The sequence below is a fragment of the Leopardus geoffroyi genome, chromosome C2 (assembly GCF_018350155.1).
Source record: "Leopardus geoffroyi isolate Oge1 chromosome C2, O.geoffroyi_Oge1_pat1.0, whole genome shotgun sequence".
Classification (NCBI taxonomy): domain Eukaryota; kingdom Metazoa; phylum Chordata; class Mammalia; order Carnivora; family Felidae; genus Leopardus; species Leopardus geoffroyi.
This window is the reverse complement of record NC_059333.1, coordinates 392,915-412,839: the sequence shown is the minus strand read 5'-3', so window position 1 is coordinate 412,839 and position 19,925 is coordinate 392,915. Positions and strand designations below refer to the sequence as shown.

Below are 19,925 nucleotides of genomic sequence, written 5' to 3'. Positions count from 1 at the left end.
ACCATCCTGGTCCTTTTAACTAAAAGAGGTAGATCCCAGTTCACCCTGTTACAAAAAAACATACAGAGTTAAATACTACCCAGGTGGATTCAACATAAAGAAAAACCAGCAGAATAGGCTCAAATGACAATTTGGAGTCCATTGTAGTAGTGATGAACAGGTTCGTCAGGCTTTTGTGTGCAAGCCTCAATTTTGTTCCAATCAGTAGGCTTAGAAAAAGGTATTGTAATTGCTCAGTGATTTCCAGTGAATTTTCTAGCATTCTGACAGAAGTTTAAGGGCTTGATTCTCTACATCCCCTTCAGGATCCCCTTCTAGATTTCCTTTCCTTTGGGCTAGTTTCATCCAGCATTTGGCGTGGCCCTCACCAGTAGGCATGTGGACAAATTGATGTAAATGTGAGAAAGCAGGTTGGTAAGTTTGAATAACTATGCTAAATAAACCTGGGGGGGGATCCTTGGTTCCTTTAGGGAACTCCTTAACCATGGCTCACAGTTTGGCCTTAGACCAGAGAACGTAAGAAGCCTGAGGTTTATTTAGATTCTCAGAAGACTTAACTTGAGAGAGGCAGCTTTTAATAGGTTCAGGAGAGGAGAGAGTGGAAAGAGGTTCAGAGGAAAAGGGAAGTTTGGCAGAGACAACAGGGGAAAACGGCACTGGGAGCAGGGTCCCAGCACGAGGTGGCCGCCACATGTCTGCAGAGGAGATTGGGGGCGCGGCGGGGGGGGGGGGGCAGGTAAAGAGGCCTCAGAAGCCATTCTTACTTTTTTCAATTGTTTGCATCATTTTAGAAGTAATATTTTGCAAAGAGGCAAACTTAGAATCCTGAAAACATCTGGAAGCCTTGATATACCTTCTAAAATAGGCATCCCATTCAGTTTTGTTTTTTTTTTTTTTTTTCCTTTCGTTAGGGAGCCATGGCTTTCTAATTCAGTTTTGAGGAAAACAAGCTTAGGGAGATCAAAACTTCCTCGTAATGGCCATCGAAGTTCTAAATTACTTCTGGTTAAGTCAATTCACTTAGTTATAAATGCATATGTGGAGGGACCATCGTTTTTTTTAGCATAAAACCAGCTAGAGTCCTGGTAGGGAGGGTACCCCTGAAGCATTTTGATGGCTGGGATCTCTAGTCTTAGAGGGTTTTCTTTAGAGCAAAGAGACCAATTCCTCAACAGCACAGCTTCACCAGGAACAGCCCACTCCAGAAGGAATCAGACCCAAGGCCAGCACAGTTCCATTGCAAACAGTCTGATCCCAAACAGGAGTGGGACCCAGTGCCTACATGTTTCCAGCGGACACGGTTCGCATAGGAACGGTCCGGTTCCAAGAGGGAGTTGGACTGAAGGCCAGCACAGTTTAAGCTGAAACCTTTCTTTGTCCTGCTAGGCTGGTAAAATGCAGTACCCAAGTGCACGGTACCTTTTTCCGCTGCCTCCTGGGCTGTGTCCCTCTTGTCTGAGTCAGTCAGGATCAGGGTCATGGCCTACTATGTGCTTCGTTCAGGAGAGCTCTCCGAGACACTCTGCGGAGGCTGCTCGGGTTGTTCGGAGAGACGCTGAAGGCCGCCGTCACCCTGAAGAGCCGGATCAGTGAGCGCGTGGGGCTGTGTCTGGAGGACGAGAGCCCGAGTGAAGTGCGGCCCAGTGGCCAGGCCCCATCTGCAGGTGAGCACTAGGACGGCCCTGTGCCCGCGGACCCTGGGCTGGGGTGCACAGCACCATCCTCCTCCTCCCCGCTGGGGCAGGGCTGGACGAGCTCCCTACGCCCGAGACGGGTGTTGTCTCTGGGACCCGGGTGTGCTCACCCTTCTGCAGCGCTGGTCGTGCGGGCTCTCTGGCCACGTGGTGTGTGCAGGTCCCTGCGTTTCCTCACTTCGCAGTACCGGTGCTCGAGGAGACGTGGCCTGAAGCAGCCCTGCTGGAGCTGGACAGAACTCTGCCTGAATGTGCAGAGGTGTCTTCAGAGGCCGAAATTAGCAGTCACGTCTGTGAAAGCTTTTTCATGAGCCCAGAAAATTCACTGGAGTGTGAGCAGCCAATTAGGAGGATTTACCGGAGCCTTGGCCTGGCAGTGGACGGCCTCCTGGAGCTGGCTCTGGACTCCACCAGGCAGGTGAGACATGGCTCTGTGCACCATCCGTCTGAACAGGTCTGTGACCCTGATTTAACTCCTCTTAGTGTTCCTTGTTTTTTGAGAAGGACGACGGGTCGAACAAGTGGGTGGATGGAATGGTTTGATGATCTACAGTGGATGGAGGAGGGTCCTGCAGCCCCCAGGTGCTCTGCCGGGCACCGTACATGCAGGGCTAGAAGGAACGTTGTCACTCTTCCCGGTGGATCCGGCTTCTCGTGTTCACTCCTCCTCTGGCCGTTGGGGGACAGAGACTCCATTCTGGGTGTGACCCACCTTCCCCACATGTCTTTTTGATCTTCTGTCAGTACCAACCATACTCTGCTCTGTGTCTTTACTAAGTGGGAGTCTTTTCGGAACCAGAATTTCTGAGGCTGTGGGACCGCCGTGCACAGAGAAGAGCTGAGCGTCTGGTAGATCATGCGGTTGGGCCTCTTGCTCCCACTCTGCTTTTATCTCCTGCACCGTTTTAGTTTCGGGATTGTCACTAGAAAAGGGAATTGTGTGTGTGGATCTTTTAGAGCATTTTAGACAATTAGGAAAGACATTAAATATGAATGCATGAGAAGCAGTGTAGCAATTTTTCCCCCATTCAGCCCAATTAGAAACTAAACATTTTTAGCCAAGACATTGCCATTCACATCCCAGAAATACTTAAGCAAGTTTTCCCTACTTGGTGAGAGTGTGAGAAGAGGCAGCTTAGGGCTGTTTTCAAGGGAAAACCAGTAGATTCCCTCAGAGGCTGGTCTGGGGGTGCAGTGAACATGAGGGAGGCCCAGGCTAGGTGCCCAGGTGTCTGTTGGCACAGCTGGGCACAGGTATTTGGATCCAGAGGTTAGTGTGGGCCCTCCAGGCTGGAGCTGGCCTGGGAGCCTCAGAGGGCACAGGAGGGCATGTCTGCCAGGGGAGGAAGGGGAGATGGGGACCCAGGGCTGAGTCCTGAGTGGGTGGCATCCAGGGAGGCCCAGAGGGATGTCAGGGAGGGAGGTGGTGAAGACGTGTCAGATCTTCCCACTGTGGTGACCAGCCCAAGGAGAACTTCCTCCCAGCCCGCCCACCCCAGGCCTCCCCATCTCCTCCTCCACCTGTGGGGCACCAAGTGGTCGTTCCTGCCCAGGTTCTAGGCTCTCGATGGACAGTTTTGTGATCTTTGAATATACATTCTCCTTAGCTTTATTGTACAGATACGTGGTATCAGTAGTTCACAGACATGTGAGTTTTCTATGTAGTATTGTATGTGTCTATGTGCAGAATTTTTCCTTCTTTTTTTTTTTAAGTTTATTTTGAGAGAGAGAGAGGAGGGGAGGGGTAGAGAGAGAGGGAGAGAGAGAATCCTGCAGGCTCTGTACTATCCGTGCAGATATCAATCCCACCAACCTGTGAGATCATGACCTGAGCTGGGTTCAAGAGGCAGATGCTTAACCCACTGAGCCCCCCAGGCTCCCCTGGAATTTTACTTTATTGAAAATTGTTGAATGAGTAGGTTTATTTAATAATTGACCTAATATTGAATGTCAAAATGGTTTCTTCCGGAATATTTGTATTCTACTTCTACACAAGTGGAATTCTGTTGACGTTAGCTTTATATCAAAGTGCAATTCTGGTTTTCAAATGTGTTTTAACAGCTGGAAGAAGCACGTCAGGTTCATTCTCGTTTTGAGAAAGAATTTAGCTGTAAGAACGAGGAAACAGCGCAGGTCGTTAGGAAGCACCAGGAGTTACTGGAGCGCCTGGACGAGGAGAACGCGGCCCGGACGCGGCTGACGCTGGAGCTGCACCAGGCGCGGGGTGAGCGCCGGCTGCGGGCGGGGAGGGTCTGCAGGGGCGCTCCGGCCAGAGGCACGTGGGACGGGGAAGCATTCACGGAAGCGTTCAAAGCAAAACGTAAAGCTAAAATAAGACAGATGGCGTGAGGCCTCGGGGACTTTGCTCACAAAAGCCGTTGCACGCGCAGGCTCTTCGCGGGAGCCAGGGCTGTGGCAGCGGGTAGCGCCCAGGCGGGGTGGCTCTTCTCTCCGCACTTAACCTCTGCCGCATCCCAGGCTCACAGCCTCGGAGCGCTGCCTTACGTGGCGAGAAGGGAACATCGGTCCTGCCCCAAGAGGTGACATTTGTGACCCCCATGTTTATGGTGTCTGGTGCTTATGTGCTAGACACTCAGCATGAGGGGTGTGCGCAGGCGTGTGGTGGGGGTGTCTCGTACATGGCTGCTCTCGGGCTGTCACCTTGTCCGGTGACTCTTGCACGTGCTGGGTGCGCTGGCCTGATGCCATCCATCTGGGAACAGGACCCCGGGCGTGACCACTCCGCTCTCATATCCCATGGCTGACATCGCGCTGGGGCTGGGATGCCCATGTCTGGCCCCCGTCTGCTCCTTTTGCTTCTCCAGCAAGCCCTTGGCAACGGGTCTCTCCCCATCTCCTCAGGTCTCATCGAAGGGTTCAAGGTGGAGCAGGCCAGCTTGCAAGAGGCGCTGGGCCAGAAGGAGACAGCCGAGCAGGGCCTCGCCGTTGAGCTGGAGAGCCTGAGACGGCAGCTGGAGCGGGCGACCCAGCAGCAGGCAGAGCTGAGGGAGGAGAACTCCGTCCTGTGGACCCAAAAGGAGGCCTTGGCCGCAGAAGCAGGAGAGAGAGAAGATGGTAAGAAATGCTGGTTCCGCGGCCAGAGATGGGAGCTGCAGAGGGTGGGAGCAGGGGCCGCTCTCACTCACCAAGGGCCTTGGAAAGAAGGCAGGGGCCCTGATCAGGGTGGCTGGTGCAGCATCGTCCGCGTCGCTGCTCCGTTAGAGAGGCGGCTGGCCCTGGTGGCCCCTCGAGTTCTTACAGCAGTGTGAGGCCAGAATTGCCTCTGGCAAACAGGAGGCCACTGAAATGTCACCAGCCTGTTTGAGATAAATAGCCATGGCAGTGGGAAAACACGGGCCACTTAAAATTTTTACTTAAGATTTTTAAAAAAGTGCCTAACGTTAATCTTAAATAGGAAAACGTAGTTTTAACAAAAGTTCATTGTGATTTCAGATTATTAGAGGTTTTATGTTTTAAATATTTAACACGTGAACAGTCCACATGGAAGGCGTCCAGGTCATTGAGTCCATAGGCGGCGGTGTCCTCAGGAGCAGACGTGTAAGAATCAGCTCCGTGTGGGTTCAGCCTTCCCCAGAACCACGTGTCTCACACCCTCGCCCACCAGGGACTCCCAGTGTCCCTGTGCCTCCTGTGCCACCGGCCCATCTCTGGGTTTGTGGCTTTCAGACAGCTTACGGGCGCACAAGTCTGCTTTGTGGCACAGCCTTGAGCAATTCAGGAAACTCTTTACTCTTCCCCAATTTTTGTTTGTTTCAAATTTTTATTTAAGCTCTAGTTACCATAAATGGTAAAATGGGTCTCAGGAGTAGAATTCAGTGATTCATCACTTACGTATGACACCCAGTGCTCATCCCAGCAAGTGCCCCCCTGGCCCACCTCTCACCCACCCACCTGCCTCCATCAAGCCTCAGTTTGTTCTCTGTTGTTAAGAGTCTCTTGGGGTTTGTTGCCCTTTCTTCTCTTTTTCCCTGCGTTCCCCTATGTTCATCTGTTTTGTTTCTTATATTCCTCATATGGGTGAAATCATATGGTATTTGTCTTTCTCTGACAGACGTATTTCGCTTAGCATAACGCACTCTACTTCTATCCACGTGGGTGCAAATGGCGAGATTTCATTCTTTTTGATTGCCAAGTAATATTCCATCATATATACACACCACATCTTCTGTATCCGTTCATCTGTTGATGGACATTTGGGCTCTTTCTATAGTGTAGCTGTTGTTGATAGTGCTGCTGTAACCATCAGGTCTTTTGTTTTTTCTTTTTCTTTTTTTTTTTTTTTTTTAAGTAGGCTTCATGCCCAGTATGCAGCCCAGCGTGGGGCTTGAACTCACGACCGTGAGATCAAGACCTGAGCTTAGATCACGAGTCGGGTGCTTAGCCGACTGAGCCATCCAGGCACCCCTAAACATCGGGTCTTTTCCCCAATTTTTAATTCTTTTTGATTTCCTTCGTTAATAAACAATCAGCTTTTGGGATTACTAATCATTGCCACTTTCTTTGTCCTCCACTTAATTGGTTTTGGGCCTTGTCTTACTTCTTCTTTGTCCTGTGCGCCCTCCTGGGCAGGTGCTTGGCTTGTGTCTGCCAAGGCTCACGTGCTGTTGAGGTGTGGGTCTGGCGGGCCTGTGGCTTCTTTGGGCAGAGCGAGTTGTGAGTGGCCTTGGCTTCCACCCACATGGGATGTTTCAGAAGGTCTGTGTGTAATCATTCCAGACCTCATCTTCTTGCTTGACTTGCTATTGGTGACATCAATCTGCTTATATGTACCTGTCCCTTTTCTGACTTTTGATGTAAATTTTTGATACTGAAACCTTAATCTGGCTTTGTTTTATCTCTTATATGTCATTTTCACCCTTTATTTTCAATCTCTTTACACCTTTAATTGTGTCTTGTGGATCTCCTACTAATGACTTCTGCAGAGCTAATCTGGGATGTCTTATGTGTGCTGTGCCCACAGCCGTGGGGTCCACCTCTGCTCCTCTGGTGCTTGTCACCACACTTCCCATGTCTCTCTGGGTGGAAGGGACCTACCTCTGCTGGTTGTGAAGCTGTGCATCCGGTTCTTCTGTGTTTGCTCCTTCCTCATTCAGGCCGGTGTCCTGTGTCCCCTGACACTGACCTGTCCTGTTCTCTCCTGGTTCTGTCCCTGCGCCTGGCCGTGCTGTTCTCAGGCAAGGCTCCATTCACATGTGGGAGGGTGTGTGCAAGTGGGCAGGTGTGTGAGCAAGCGTGTGAGTGTGGGTGTGCTCCTGTGAGCATGTGTGAGCATGAGTGTGGCTCTGAGGACTTGTCAGTTATTATTTTTTTAAACACGTTTTCTTCTGTCTTGGAACTTCTCATGGGCTGCGCTTCCCAGTGGGACAGCCCTTCCTAGTGCAGGGCCCCTTCCACCCGTTCTCAGGTGTTACTGCCCCGGCCTGCGTGTATGTGGGGCGGCTAGGCCCATGCCCCATCCATCAAGATCGAGCTTACCACCGTGAGCATGGTGGTAAGCTCTGGGGTGTTGGGACTTCAGGGCCGGGGCCTGTGGGAGACACAGACAAGTGGGACCAGCTGAGTGACCATGTAGCCCTGTGCTGGGGGACAGCCTTGTCCTCACTGCCTGAGGCCTGAGTGGCCCTGCCTCCGTGAGGTCCATCCGCAGATGCTCTGCCACACCTGGGCCCGGCCCTTCCCACACGTCTTCCGGCACCTCTGTGTCTCTGGTTACCCCCTCAGACAGGCCTGGCCTCCTGTATTCGGCCACAGCTTCCAGAGCCCCGGTGCTCATTGGCAGAAGAGCGGGGCCAGTCTCTGCTCCTTCCCTTTGTCACCAGTGAAGTGTACTTCCTGTGCAGCTGGGGTCATCTTACATCATCAGCCCCGCCCCCACTCGCATGTCTTACTGTGACCTCTGGTCCTTCCATTCACCCAGCTGCAGGATTCTGTGCTTCTGTGTGGGGACTCGCGCATGTGTAAGTTGTGTGAAATGCTGCCCACCAGCACAACGCAACACCTCCTGACCTTCTCTGACTGTGGGCTTCCCCAGGTGTGGCCCAGGGTGTGGCCACTTGGTCCTGATTCTGCTTTGGGTCCTCGTGAATGTTGACCAACTTTCCAAGAGTTCTTGGAGGTCCTGGCGCCATGTGGCGAAATTCAGCTCTGCCTCGCCTCTTGGCGTGGTGTCTTGTGGGTGTGAGGGGTGTCTCGTGGCTGCTTTCAGGGCGATGCCATCTGTCCCACGGGGGCTTTTTTGTCTCCTTTAAAAGTCGACGCCAGGGTGCCTGGCTGGCTCAGTGGGTTAAGCATCTGACTCTTGATTTCAGCGCAGGTCGTGATCTCATGGTTGGGAAGACTGAGCCATACATTGGGCTCTGCGCTGACAGTGTGGAGCCTGCTTGGGATTTCTCTCTCTCCGTATCTCTCTACCCCTCCCCGACCTGACTCACACTCATGCGCGCTTTGTCTTTCTCTCTCAAGATAAGTAAATAAAGATTAATAAATAAACAAATAGAAGTCGGTGTCAAGTTGTTGGGCAACCAGGACGCGCTGCAGCTCCAGGGCACCAGTCTGCCTGGGCTGCTGTCACAGGAGGCGTGGACGGGCTGCAGACAACAGGCACTGGCCGCCCACAGCCCTGGAGGGTGGGGTCCACGATGAAGGCGCCGGCACGCCGCCTTCTGATGAACACCAGCCTCTGCACTGTGCCCTCACTTTTGGGAGGAGCGGGCCACTCTCTGGGGTCTCTCGTAGGCTCAGATCCCATTCGTGAGGCTCAACACATGGATATTGGGGAGGGGGGTCACAGACGTTGAGACAGTCGTCACGGTGCTACAGAAAAGCACAAGTATTAGAGACCGTCCAGGAACGCAGACACTCCCTGGAACCCTGTTGTCTGACTTCGTGTTTCCACTCTGAAAACGCTGTGTGTTTTCATTCATAGGCATTCCTGTTACCATAGCACATGAGGACTCAGGTTTGTAAAAACAAACAAGTGGCTGCCGTGTGATATGCATTGTGTCTGCACCAGATTTCCCCAATTTTTTACCAAAGAAGAAAACTGCTTCAAAGCTTTTGTGGCAAACTGTTAACAACAACAAAAAGCCAACTTTAATCTTTAGTATTGATACATGAAAATGGGCGAGCATTTCTGCTGCGGCGTGTGCTGCTTGGGCGGGGCCGGAGGGGGTGGTGGCCCTGGAGGCCCCGGTGGGTGTCCGTGGAGGGGCTCGGGGACCTGAGTGGAGCTTCTGTGCTGGCCCGACTTTGTAGGTGGCCCTCAGCGTGGCCCGAACGACCACAGGACACCTTCCTTGCAGTGCCACTTGCACGGAGGCCACGTGTGCTGGGCCGCCCTTCCTGCGGCACGTGGCTCTGTCTGGGTGCATGACTGGGCAGCACTGACTCCAGGGGTGCGGATGTCGGTGTTCTAACTGCATGTTTAAGGCTAATTTATCATAATTGCTGAGTTATTCGCATGAAGTGGTGATGGTAGTTTGCCATAAAAGATTGACAAATTTTTATAAAACAACATGAGTTTTGAAAGCATAAAAACGTAAGTGAAAACTATTGAAATTAAAATTCAGTTTAGAGGGGCGCCTGGGTGGCGCAGTCGGTTAAGCGTCCGACTTCAGCCGGGTCACGATCTCGCGGTCCGGGAGTTCGAGCCCCGCGTCAGGCTCTGGGCTGATGGCTCAGAGCCTGGAGCCTGTTTCCGATTCTGTGTCTCCCTCTCTCTCTGCCCCTCCCCCGTTCATGCTCTGTCTCTCTCTGTCCCAAAAATAAATAAACGTTGAAAAAAAAAAAAAATTTAAAATTCAGTTTAGAGATGGTTTGAACACTTCAGGATTCGTCAGAGGCAAGCCTCCTTTTTTTTTATAGGTGCTTACTAATTTCCAGTTTCTACTTGGACTGTGGCCTTATCATCCAGTTAATTTTAGATTGGCTTTGATTTCCTGATGGCTGGACCCTGTTCCTCTGAGACACCGCCCCGGCCCTGCATGCATGCTGAGCATGTTTACAGTGAACATCCGGGCGTGTGTTCCCTCTGATGGAGGTTTTTTAAAAAAAATTTTTTTTTCAACGTTTTTATTTATTTTTGGGACAGAGAGAGACAGAGCATGAACGGGGGAGGGGCAGAGAGAGAGGGAGACACAGAATCGGAAACAGGCTCCAGGCTCTGAGCCATCAGCCCAGAGCCTGATGCGCGGCTCGAACTCACGGACCGCGAGATCGTGACCTGGCTGAAGTCGGACACTCAACCGACTGCGCCACCCAGGCGCCCCTCTGATGGAGGTTTTAAGTTACATTTTATTTTTCCATATCGGAGAGTATACATAAAGGAATAATTCCTGGAAAATTAGCTGATACGTCTTTTGGGAATACCAAGATATATTCTTTCAGTCTTCAAAATATTTTATTTTAGCCAATCTTAATTAAAAAAAATTTTTTTTAACGTTTATTTATTTTTGAGACAGAGAGAGAGCATGAACAGGGGAGGGGCAGAGAGAGAGGGAGACACAGAATCTGAAGCAGGTTTCAGGCTCGGAGCTGTCAGCACAGAGCCCAACGCGGGGCTCGAACTCACGGACCGCGAGATCATGACCTGAGCCGAAGTCGGCCACTTAACCGACTGAGCCACCCAGGCGCCCTAGCCAATCTTAATTTAAAAGGCAGTTTTTTTTTGTTTCTTTTTACAGAAGTACTTGACTTTATTTTCTCCAGGTATCTGGCTAAATACGGGCTCACACTGGCTCGCAGAGTGTGTGTCCCCTCCCCGGCCGTGGCTGTGTCCCCCTGTTTCCAGGGGGTGGGGTCTGGGAGCCTCAGGGGACGCTGTGCCCCCAGTCCCTGGCCAGGCTCTGGTCTGGGGCTGCCGGGAAGGCTGGACGTGGGGTGGGCTCTCTCCTGGGATGTCCCTGCTGGGCGGGGACGCTGCCGAACACATTTTGTTACCGCTCTGGCCCACGTACCCGCCCCGAGCTATGGAGCTTGTGTCCCTGTTTTCTCTGCACTTGCAGCTCTTCGTAGGGAGGTGGAGTGTCTAACCCAGGAGCAGCTGGAGGCCAGGAAGCAGTCTGAGAAAGACCGCGCAGTTCTGCTCTCGCAGATGAAGGTGTTCGAGGCTGAGCTGGAGGAACAGCTCTCTCGGCATGAAGCGTGTGCCAAGCAGGCTGAGGAGCTCTCGGCGCTGAGGCAGCAGATGGCGGCTCTGGACAAGCATCTGCGGAGCCAGCGTCAGTTCATGGACGTAAGCACCTGGGATGGGTTGTCTCTGTGGCCCCGGAGTCATCCTCGTAGCGTGAGGTCCCACGACACAACGTTGGGTTCACCTGCGGCCAGATTGTTGTGGTCCCGTTGCTGCTTGGTGCTCATCTCGGAGGTTGTCGACGTTTGTGATGTGCGACTGAGGGGCCCCCTCATGTGCGTGGCCTGGGGGGCCTCCATCAGCCCGGGCTGCAGGCCCTGCGTGCCCAGCACCCGGGAGGCGCCTGTAGCTCCCCCAGTTGGGCCCAAGCCGTTTGCTTTCTGTGACGTTCCTCCCGTCCACGTTCACAGGCCTCCCCGCCTTGCACCTGCAGGGCCGTCCCTCTGCATTTCGCTGTGCTTCACAAAGTGCCCGTGACTCGGAGCCCATTCCTTGGGTAGTGACATGCGTGTGGAAGGGAAGTGCTGGCCGCAGCAGTCCGCATTTGAGCAGGCTGTCCCCTCCCCCCGACCTCGTGCAGCCCCCTCCCCTTCGGCGGGAGGTGGGTGCAGCCAGGGGAAGCGCTGTGTCCCGCCAGCGTCTGTGAGCTGTCCCAGCAGACCGCCTTTCTCGACAGGAGCAGGCTGTCGAGCGGGAACACGAGCGGGAGGAGTTTCAGCGGGAGATCCAGAGGCTGGAGGAGCAGCTCCGACAGGCGGCCCGGCCACGGGGCCCATGCGTCCGCGATGTAAGTCAGCCTGTCACACCCTGTACCCGTGGGGTAGCCATCCTCTGTGATGCTTTGAAGTTTTACCTTTCGGTTTCCTTGTCTGCCTTCCATGTACCTGACGACGACCACAGGAGCAGCTGGATGAGGAGGTATGGCGTGCTGCCCTCCCACCGCGTGACCCGTGGGGCGGGGGAGGCCAGGGGCCCTCTCGCACGTGGGCTCGTTGCTTGCTTGTTTCTCTTGCTTCCTTTTGCTTGGAGCCCGACTTGCCTGCTTCCTTCTGCCTGGCGTGGCTGCAGCTGATTTGCCTCTTCTTTTAAAGCATTACACATATTTTAAGATGATTGTGGATTCCTTTTCAGCTGTAAGCAGTAAGACAAACGTCCCGTGCACCCTTCACCCACTTCCCTGGGGTGATGCCCACAGAGGTCGAGCCGGGAGCACAGCCAGGACACGGATGTGGGGTCCCCTCCCACCCACTAGCCTGTCGTCTGTGTTAGTTGTGTCATGTCTGCAGTTGCACAAACAGACAAGCAGTTTGTGCCCGTGTGAGACTGACCTCCTTCACTCGGCCTGGTTCTCTGGACCCTGCCCAGGGTGCTGCTGTGCCCGGAGTCCTTTCCTTGTATTGCCGAATAGCTTTTCCTTCCCTATGAACAAGATTAACTTTGTTTTCCTAACAGATCTTGTGTTATATTAATATTTTTCTACGTCTTTATTGAGAGAACACCCGCATTACAATGTTCTGTCTCACCAGGCTCCTGGGTGTAGTCTCCGTGTGTTTCCTCAGTTGTGCTGTATGCTTTCTTATTTGGAAGATGGCTGTTTTAACTGTTGTATTTCTCAAGCAATTTCTTTGTTTTAGGTTGAATTGCTACAAGAAAAGTTGAGAGAGAAATCAGATGGGTTTGATGAACTGGTTATAAAGAAAGAATTGGCAGACAGACAAGTGTTAATCCAGGAACAGGAAATTAAACGTCTCCAGGAGACAAATGCCAGCTGCCGAAGAGAAGCGACTGAACTGCGAGAAGAACTGGAGAAGCAGAGAAACGCCGTGAAAGCGCTGCGGCAGGTAGCGGCCCTTGTCGTGTGGAGGCTCTGGGGGGTCTCGGTCGGGGCTGTCGGCGGGGCACCTTCCACCTGTGCCCCTGTGCCCGCACCGTGCCGGGAGGACCGGGGGTTGGCGGATCCATAGCGGGCCGTGCCGGAGTCCACTGCGGCCTCGTTTCCTCTAAGGGGGTGTCCCCTCGTGTCTCACTGGCTGCCAGCCAACCCTCTGCTGCATACACTTCACTGCTTCCGGTCTCTTGACAGTTGTTTGGGGCCGGGGGGGGGGCGGTGGGTGGCCCCCACAGCCAACATCCAGTTCTCGGCAGACCCTGGTGGGAGGTCGTGTAACTCAGACACCGTCCACCTGGAGGTGGCGTCAGCCCCCACAGGAGGGGGGCTCAGTCCCACGAGACTGCCCCCTCAGGGGCCGTTGGCAAGTCCTGTCGTACAGATGGAGGTTCCTGCGAGCCCCTCCTTGGGATCGGTTAATCTGCTAGAGTGGCTCAGCGCTCTCCGGGAAACCGTTCACTCACTAGATCGCCAGTGTGTTGAGAAAGGGTGCAACTCAGGAACAGCCAGATGAGGAGACACAGAGGGCAAGGCGCGGGGAGAGGGTCAGGAGAGTCCGTGCCCTCTCTGGGTGCACTGCCATCGGGAGCGTGCGTCTGTGGCCCAGACATCGTCCTTTGTGTCTGAAGCTGAGGTCGAGGCGGACGCCCTCTGATTGCCAGGCGTCCGACCCAGCCACCCGGCCCTCCTCTCCAGCTGTTAGTCGCAGGAGTTGAGCTTGTGACTTTCATGTATTTCATGTCACCAGAGGTTAGACGCTTACTGGGAAAGTGGGGATTGGTGAGAAACCTTACTTTACAGTCGTTGGTTTGATCCTGTGACAAGTCCAGCTTCAAGGAGAGGAGAGTTTTGTCAGGTGTGTTTGGTTGTCGAAGATGCAGACGCCAACAGTTAACTGAGGTCAGGGGTCTTCCCGAGGGCGAGGACCTGGGCGGTTACTGTCTCGGGAGGGGCGCCCAGCACAAGAGGGGAGCCCTGCCCCTACTCTGGCCTCTTCTGTGCTGCCTGGGGACAGCTCGGCTCAGGGCGGCTGCATCGGTCCCTGCACCCTCCCCCCTCTGCTCCTGCTGCACCTGTCTCTCCTCCCTCCCTCCACTCTCTTCCCTCCCTCCCCCCTCTGACCTCTTCCCTCCTCCCTCTGCCCCTGCTCCACCTATCTCTCCTCCCTCCGTCCTCCCTCTTCCCTCTGTACTTCTTCCTCCCTCTCACTCTTCCCTCCTCCCTTCCTTCCTGCTCCACCCATCCCTCCTCCCTCCTCCCTCCTCCCTCTACCCTTTACTCCTGCCTAGTCCATCTCTCCTTCCTCCCCTCTTTTCTCCTCCATACTCCCTGCTCCCTCTCCCCTCCATCCCTGCTCTATCCGTCCCTCCTCTCTCCATTCTTCCTTCACTCCTGCCATCTCTCTTCTCTCTGTCCCTGCTCCCTTCCTCTTCCTGCTTCCCTCCCTTGCCCCTCTATCTTTTCTCCCTCCTCCATCTTTCCTCATCCCTCCTCCCTTCCCTCAGCAAAGATTTACTGAGCATGTTAGATGCTATAGGTATAAAAAATGCCCCTTTTCCCTTCCACAAAGATGTAACTTTTTGTCTACTTAATTTATTGTGACTCTTTTGTCCATATTAAGTGCCCTTTGAAAATTTTTAATGAGACATTAGTGTTCATCTTACAGATGTGCGGTGCCCTGATGAGCCATCGCCCTGTTTGTTGGCAAGTTCTTTGCAATTTTCTTCTGAATAGCCAACTGTCTAGAGACCATTTTTGTGTCTTCCTGAATAATTACTAAGGATGAATTTATTGCAGCGACCTCGCTGGCACACACATTGTCTCTCTGTTTGGGGTCACATCCTTCACCAAGCAGATCTGTGCTCTGGAGCACAGCCGGTCTATAGATTGTGTGTCTGGTGCGTGCAGGGGTGCACGGGTATGTGCAGTTGTGTGCACACGAGCTCCAGGAAGAGCTGAGGACACCGTGCACTCAGATCACAGTTTGAGGCCCCCAGTTCCTGAAGTACTTGCCTAAAGTAAATCTTCTTTTATTCTTAAACAGGATAAAGAGGCATTACAGGAGCAGTGTGGAGTGGTGTCCACACTGCAGTCTAAACTCGATGAGGGCAGTTGCCCCACACCTCCGGCAGGCACTTGTCCTGAGAGCCCAGAAGTCCAATTAGAGGCAGTACAGACAGCGCTCCGGCAGCGGGAGAGTGAGGCAAGTGTGGGGGGCCATGGGGGACTCCCCTCTGCTCAGGGCTGCTGGTGGCCTTCACTGCCCTTCTGTGTGGAGGGGCAGGACACCCAAATGATGCAGGAAGGGGTCTGTGTCTACTGTATATAACAGCTTGGCGTGGGCTATAAAATATCAGTAGCTCTTTTTTGCCGTGTACTTAAATCTTTTAATTTGTAGCTTTCATAATTATTAAGTGAACTAGAATGTTAGGTACTTTTTAATATTCTCTCTTATCTTAATGAAAGGTTTTAGACTTGAAAGAACAGTTAGGAACGATTAAGGATGACTTAGTCAGCAAGCGCGATGAAGGGCTGCACCTGAACGTGAAGCTGGACACACAGAGCAGCCGTGCCTCCGTCAGCCTGCGAGAACTGCAAGAGGAGAATGCTCGCTTGAAGGTGAGCCGGGCAGGCCTGCCCAGACACCAGGCTCCACGTCTGTGCCCGTGCCACCACCTGCCCAGGGACCATCAGCCCTGAGTCCCAGACACTGTGGGCGCCGAGGATCGTCCTCTGCTGCAGGGGTTTCAGGAGATGCCTGTCTTGTGCTCCAAGGTCTGAGCCGGGGTGGCTCTAGAAGGTGTGCAGGGAGCAGAGCCCAGGGCCACCTGGACCCCGTGCCTCCTGCACCAGCCTCTGGGTCTGGTGTGCGTCTTGAGAGCCAGTCTTGTAGAGGATGCTTGTTGGAGCTCAGCGGCAGCAGGGGCACACTTGTCTGACAGTAGAAGCTGTCAAGAGAAAGTAAATGTTCACCACTTACCTATTTGGGTCATTATAGACACCCTGTTCTCGGAGAGGTGATTTTTGGTTGTTAACCCTTCCTATGAGCAGGACGAAGAAAAATACTTTTTTTTTTTTTTTTTTTTAATTTTTTCTTTCTTTCTTTCTTTCTTTCTTTCTTTCTTTCTTTCTTTCTTTCTTTCTTTCAAGACATTCTGTTTTCAAATCTTCTAATGCCTTAGTGTAATCATGCTTCTGAGGAGACTCAGGGTGTAAAGGAAGCAGACTTGTGATGTATTGCGTACAGATCCCTTGCCTGTGGCACCCCCGGTCGCTGTTGGGTGCGTGACCCTCACAGGCAGTGTCACATGATGCTGGTGACAACAGGGGTTTGAGGCCAATCGCAGGCATCAGGCGTCCTTCAGTGGGAAACATACAGAAAACCACTTTCGGATTGAATGCTAGTATTTACACTCATGGGTTTATTAGGGTACCGCACGTCTGCCAGGTCAGGGGACCGCTTCCCATAGTCACATTTTATTGGCGTCGCTGTGATTATTTCCACAGGCATTTCTGCAGAACAAAGAAGAGGAGATCATGTGTGTGAGCGAGCAGCTCGAGGCTCAGCTGGCCGGGATGGGAAGGGGCGCGCTCAGTGAGGTAGGCCTTTCCCGGCACCCCTAGAACCAACATACCCCTCGGGGGCAAGTGTGCCGGGGGTGGGTGGCACCAGGCCTTGTCAGCTCTGCGGTGTCCCGCCTAGAAAGGGACCACTTCCCCCAGAATGGGGAGTACCACACACGTTGCAGGAGACCAGGCGTGCATGCTCTTGGCCCAAGTGTCCACCCTTGTTCTCAGTTCTTGGCCCGCACGGTCTTCCCTCTTTGGGCTCCGGGTGCCCCTCTCTGGCCTGCCTGCTCCAGCCGTGCTGCGTCCCAGAGGGCTCATCTCCGATTTAGTGCTTTACTCTTTAAAGGCACCTGCATGTGCTGGGTTTATATTTATGTATGTGTATATAATATATATATTTTTTTACGTTTATCTACTTATTTTGAGAGAGTGAGTGAGCAAGGAAGGGTCAGAGAGAGAGGGAGAGAATCCCAGGCAGGCAGCACACTGTCAGCGTGGAGCCCGTCATGGGGCTCAAACCCACAAGATCACGACCTGAGCCAAAGTCAAGAGTCGGACGCTTAACCGACTGAGCCACACAGGCGCCCTAGGTTTGTATTTCAGGTTTTCTGTTTGTGTTGTGATTGTGGCTGGTCTGTAGCACCTGCCTTTTCATGTCTGGGTGTTTAGAGTGAATAAGCCCACGTCGTGTGCTGTCGGAATCACCCTTGAAACTCCCTTCAGGTGTCTGAGGGGAGACGAGAGTCTGCACGGTGCCCAGCACAGGGGGCACGCAGGCTGGCGGTGAGGGTCGCACCTCACCAGGGCCTACCTCTGCCAGCCGTACAGTTCTCGGTGCAGATTTCAACATGGTGGATGCGTGTGTGATGGGTAGCTCATGTTCTCTAAACCAAAACCAAAAATTAACTTGTTTTCTTTTGTTTTCAGTATTGGCCAGATTTGCATTTGAGTTTAAAGGAATTAAATGGCACTAGTGAAACCAAGAATTGTTGTGAAACCCTCAGTTTTCAGGAAGTGAACATTGGACTCTAAGAAATTAGCTGGAGATGGTAAACTGGAGCACGAATGGCTTAGTCACTAGAATGGAGTTTGGAGCTGTATTGACATAGATTTCAATCTGCTTTTCCACCTGGCAAGATAGTTAACACCTACGTCTCAATTGTCTTGTCTTCAAAGTAGCAATAATAACATTTCTTACCTTAAAACCTTGAGGGTGACATTAACCAGCATGAGTGGAAACATTCTCCAAGGTCCAGGGGGGCACAGCGCTAGGCTCGGAGCAGTCGTGGCGGCAGTGACGGCCCCTTGCACGCACCTGGCTCGGTCCTGCTCTTCAGTGTTGCCAGTCCTCAAGCCTGATTTTCTTCATTTGCTTGTCTTCTCGTGTTAGAACCATGCCTAGAACCTAAAATCTCCCTTCAGTAAAACCAAGCAGATCGACGTTACTTGAATATTAAAAAAATACACGTTAAGGGTGGTGACATTAGTGTCGAGGCGCCACGGAGAGGCAGCCAGGGAAGCTCCCTCTGCCCATAGCGGTGATGGCACAGAGTGAGAGGAAGTGTCCAAACAAGAGGCAAAGTGGCCACCGTGGGTGTCCCTTCCCAAGCACTTTGGTAACCCTGATGCGGTGGGAGTGCAGCTTTCGGGTGTTTTCAGGTATTAAAGGTCATTTGTTAATTTGGTGCCACAGCTCAAAGTTGCTCCTGAACCTCAGATTAAAGGAGGGAAATTCTGAAGGTGGAACGTTTCATTCACCTCTGAACGTGCTTCTTCCTCAGGTTCCCTGTGACAGAAACTCAGAGATCGAGGAGCTGAGGTCCGTCATCGAGAATCTGCGAGAGAACCAGCAGCAACTGCAGAAAGATAAGGCAGAGGAGGTGGAGCAGCTCCATGAAGTCATCGAGAGGCTGCAGAGGGAGCTCTCCCTCGGCGGCCCCGCGCCACTCGGGGCCCAGGTCAGCGAGCTGCCCGGCGACCCTGTGGCCAGCCCCGAGGCGCTGGTGGCGACGGGGCCCGCGGGCCGGCTGCTCTCGGAGCAGGAGCGCCGGCACGGCCAGGCCCTGGAGGCCCTGCAGCGGCGCCTGCAGGCCGCTGAGGAGGCCGCCGCGCGGAAGCTGGCCGAGCTGGAGCACAGCGCAGCCCTCAGGGAGGCTGAGGTCCAGGGCATGGCCTCCCAGATCCGAGCCTTTGAAGCTGCCCTAAAAGCAAAGGAAGTGAAGATTGCAGAAAGGGATTTAGAAATCGATGCCCTGAAGCAGCAGAAACTGGCCCACTCCGCCGAGCTGGAGACCATCCTGTCCGCCTTCTCCCGCTTCCGCCGTTCCCTGGAGCAGCAGCCCCTGACCGCTGAGGATGAGCCCCCAGAGCTTCAGCGGCTCCGAGCGCAGTGCGTCCGCCTCAGCCGCCAGCTCCAGGTGCTGAACCAACGGTTTCTGAGGTGCCAGAAGGAGCTGGACAAGCAGCAGGCGCGAGGGGCCCACCTGCACCCTCGCGCAGAGGGCAGCTCCCAGGGACGAGGCCCCGGGGGCGAAGAGGCCTCTGATGACAAAGCGTCAGGGCAGGACGTGGGCACAGCCCCTAACAGCCGTGTCGGAGACCCACAGGTGGGCCTTGTTCCTTCCTGGTCCGCAGAAGGGACAGCCTCTGTGCATAGGGAGCTGGGGCTGGGGTGCGCTGGGGGAGCAGGCACACGGTGGTACAGCGGTGCGTTGGGGGAGTGGGGGCCCACACGAGGGTACAGGGGCATGCTGGCGGGGGGCGGGGCACACGTGGGGGAGCCAGGGAGCACTCGGCGCCTGCAAGAGGCCCTGACCCAGACCACAGAGCACTGTGGCTAGACCAGGGATGGTTGGATGTTCTGTCCAGGAGGACCTACTGTTCCTCCTCCTTTCTCTTTAAGTCAGTGACTGTCCTTCGTGTGCCAGGCAGTGGGGGATAGAGTTCCCAGAGGGTGGCTTCTGGTGCCGTAGAGAGAGGAATCTGAAGCTCGTGGCTCCTGGGTGCATTTAAAGTCCCTAGAACCTCAGGTCAGAACATGCGGACACAGTGGAACCTGGGGCTGCACTATTTCCTATACTTTTAAACTTCATATCTTTGAGAGTGATTCAAGGTTTTCAAAGCTCTATGATAGGGAACATTAAATGATGCAGAGATGGCTTTGTTTTAAGAGGCTCCTTGGATTTTCCTCTCTGGACTCTATTCAGTTACTTTGTTGTTGTTGTTAAGTTTATTTGAGAGAGTGCAAGCAGGAGAGAGGGAGAGAGAGAGAGTGAGAGAGAGAGAGAGAGAGAGAGAGAGGACCTCAAGCAGGCTCCATGCTCAGCGCAGACCCCGACCCGGGGCTCGGTCCCACAAACCGTGATGTCACGAGTCGGGTGCTCAACCGACTGAGCCACCCTGGCACCCCTCGGTTGCTCTAATTTTTAACGCTCCTCTCCTGTGTGAAACCTTTTAAGCTCATTTCAGTTTGGTCCTGAGAACTCCAGACTCTGCCTGCTGCCCCCTGCCATCTGCAGCTTGTGTGGAGCAGCTCCCGTTGGCCCATGCGTTGTGGGGTTTCCTGGCTGGTGCCCGTGTCACGGCGAGCACGTCCTGGCCTGCTGTGGCAGGGAGCGGGCCG

At 53.5% G+C, this 19,925-nt stretch overlaps 1 protein-coding gene across 18 annotated transcripts in view; it reads left to right on the top strand.

Moving 5' to 3' along the window:
• PCNT (pericentrin) overlaps positions 1–19,925 on the top strand; it is a 133,864-nt gene that overhangs the window by 71,914 nt on the left and 42,025 nt on the right. For 7 of the 18 annotated variants that reach the window (XM_045501048.1, XM_045501049.1, XM_045501053.1 and 4 more), the window contains 13 exons: positions 1,504–1,664; positions 1,880–2,112; positions 3,756–3,918; positions 4,557–4,769; positions 8,641–8,673; positions 10,718–10,947; positions 11,522–11,632; positions 11,746–11,763; positions 12,480–12,686; positions 14,778–14,936; positions 15,200–15,352; positions 16,241–16,333; positions 18,085–18,909. In XM_045501048.1, the coding sequence (XP_045357004.1) occupies positions 1,504–1,664; positions 1,880–2,112; positions 3,756–3,918; positions 4,557–4,769; positions 8,641–8,673; positions 10,718–10,947; positions 11,522–11,632; positions 11,746–11,763; positions 12,480–12,686; positions 14,778–14,936; positions 15,200–15,352; positions 16,241–16,333; positions 18,085–18,909 (2,599 nt within the window). The remainder of the gene's footprint in view (positions 1–1,503; positions 1,665–1,879; positions 2,113–3,755; positions 3,919–4,556; positions 4,770–8,640; positions 8,674–10,717; positions 10,948–11,521; positions 11,633–11,745; positions 11,764–12,479; positions 12,687–14,777; positions 14,937–15,199; positions 15,353–16,240; positions 16,334–18,084; positions 18,910–19,925) is intronic. The other 11 variants (XM_045501058.1, XM_045501050.1, XM_045501046.1 and 8 more) reach the window with 3 other exon arrangements.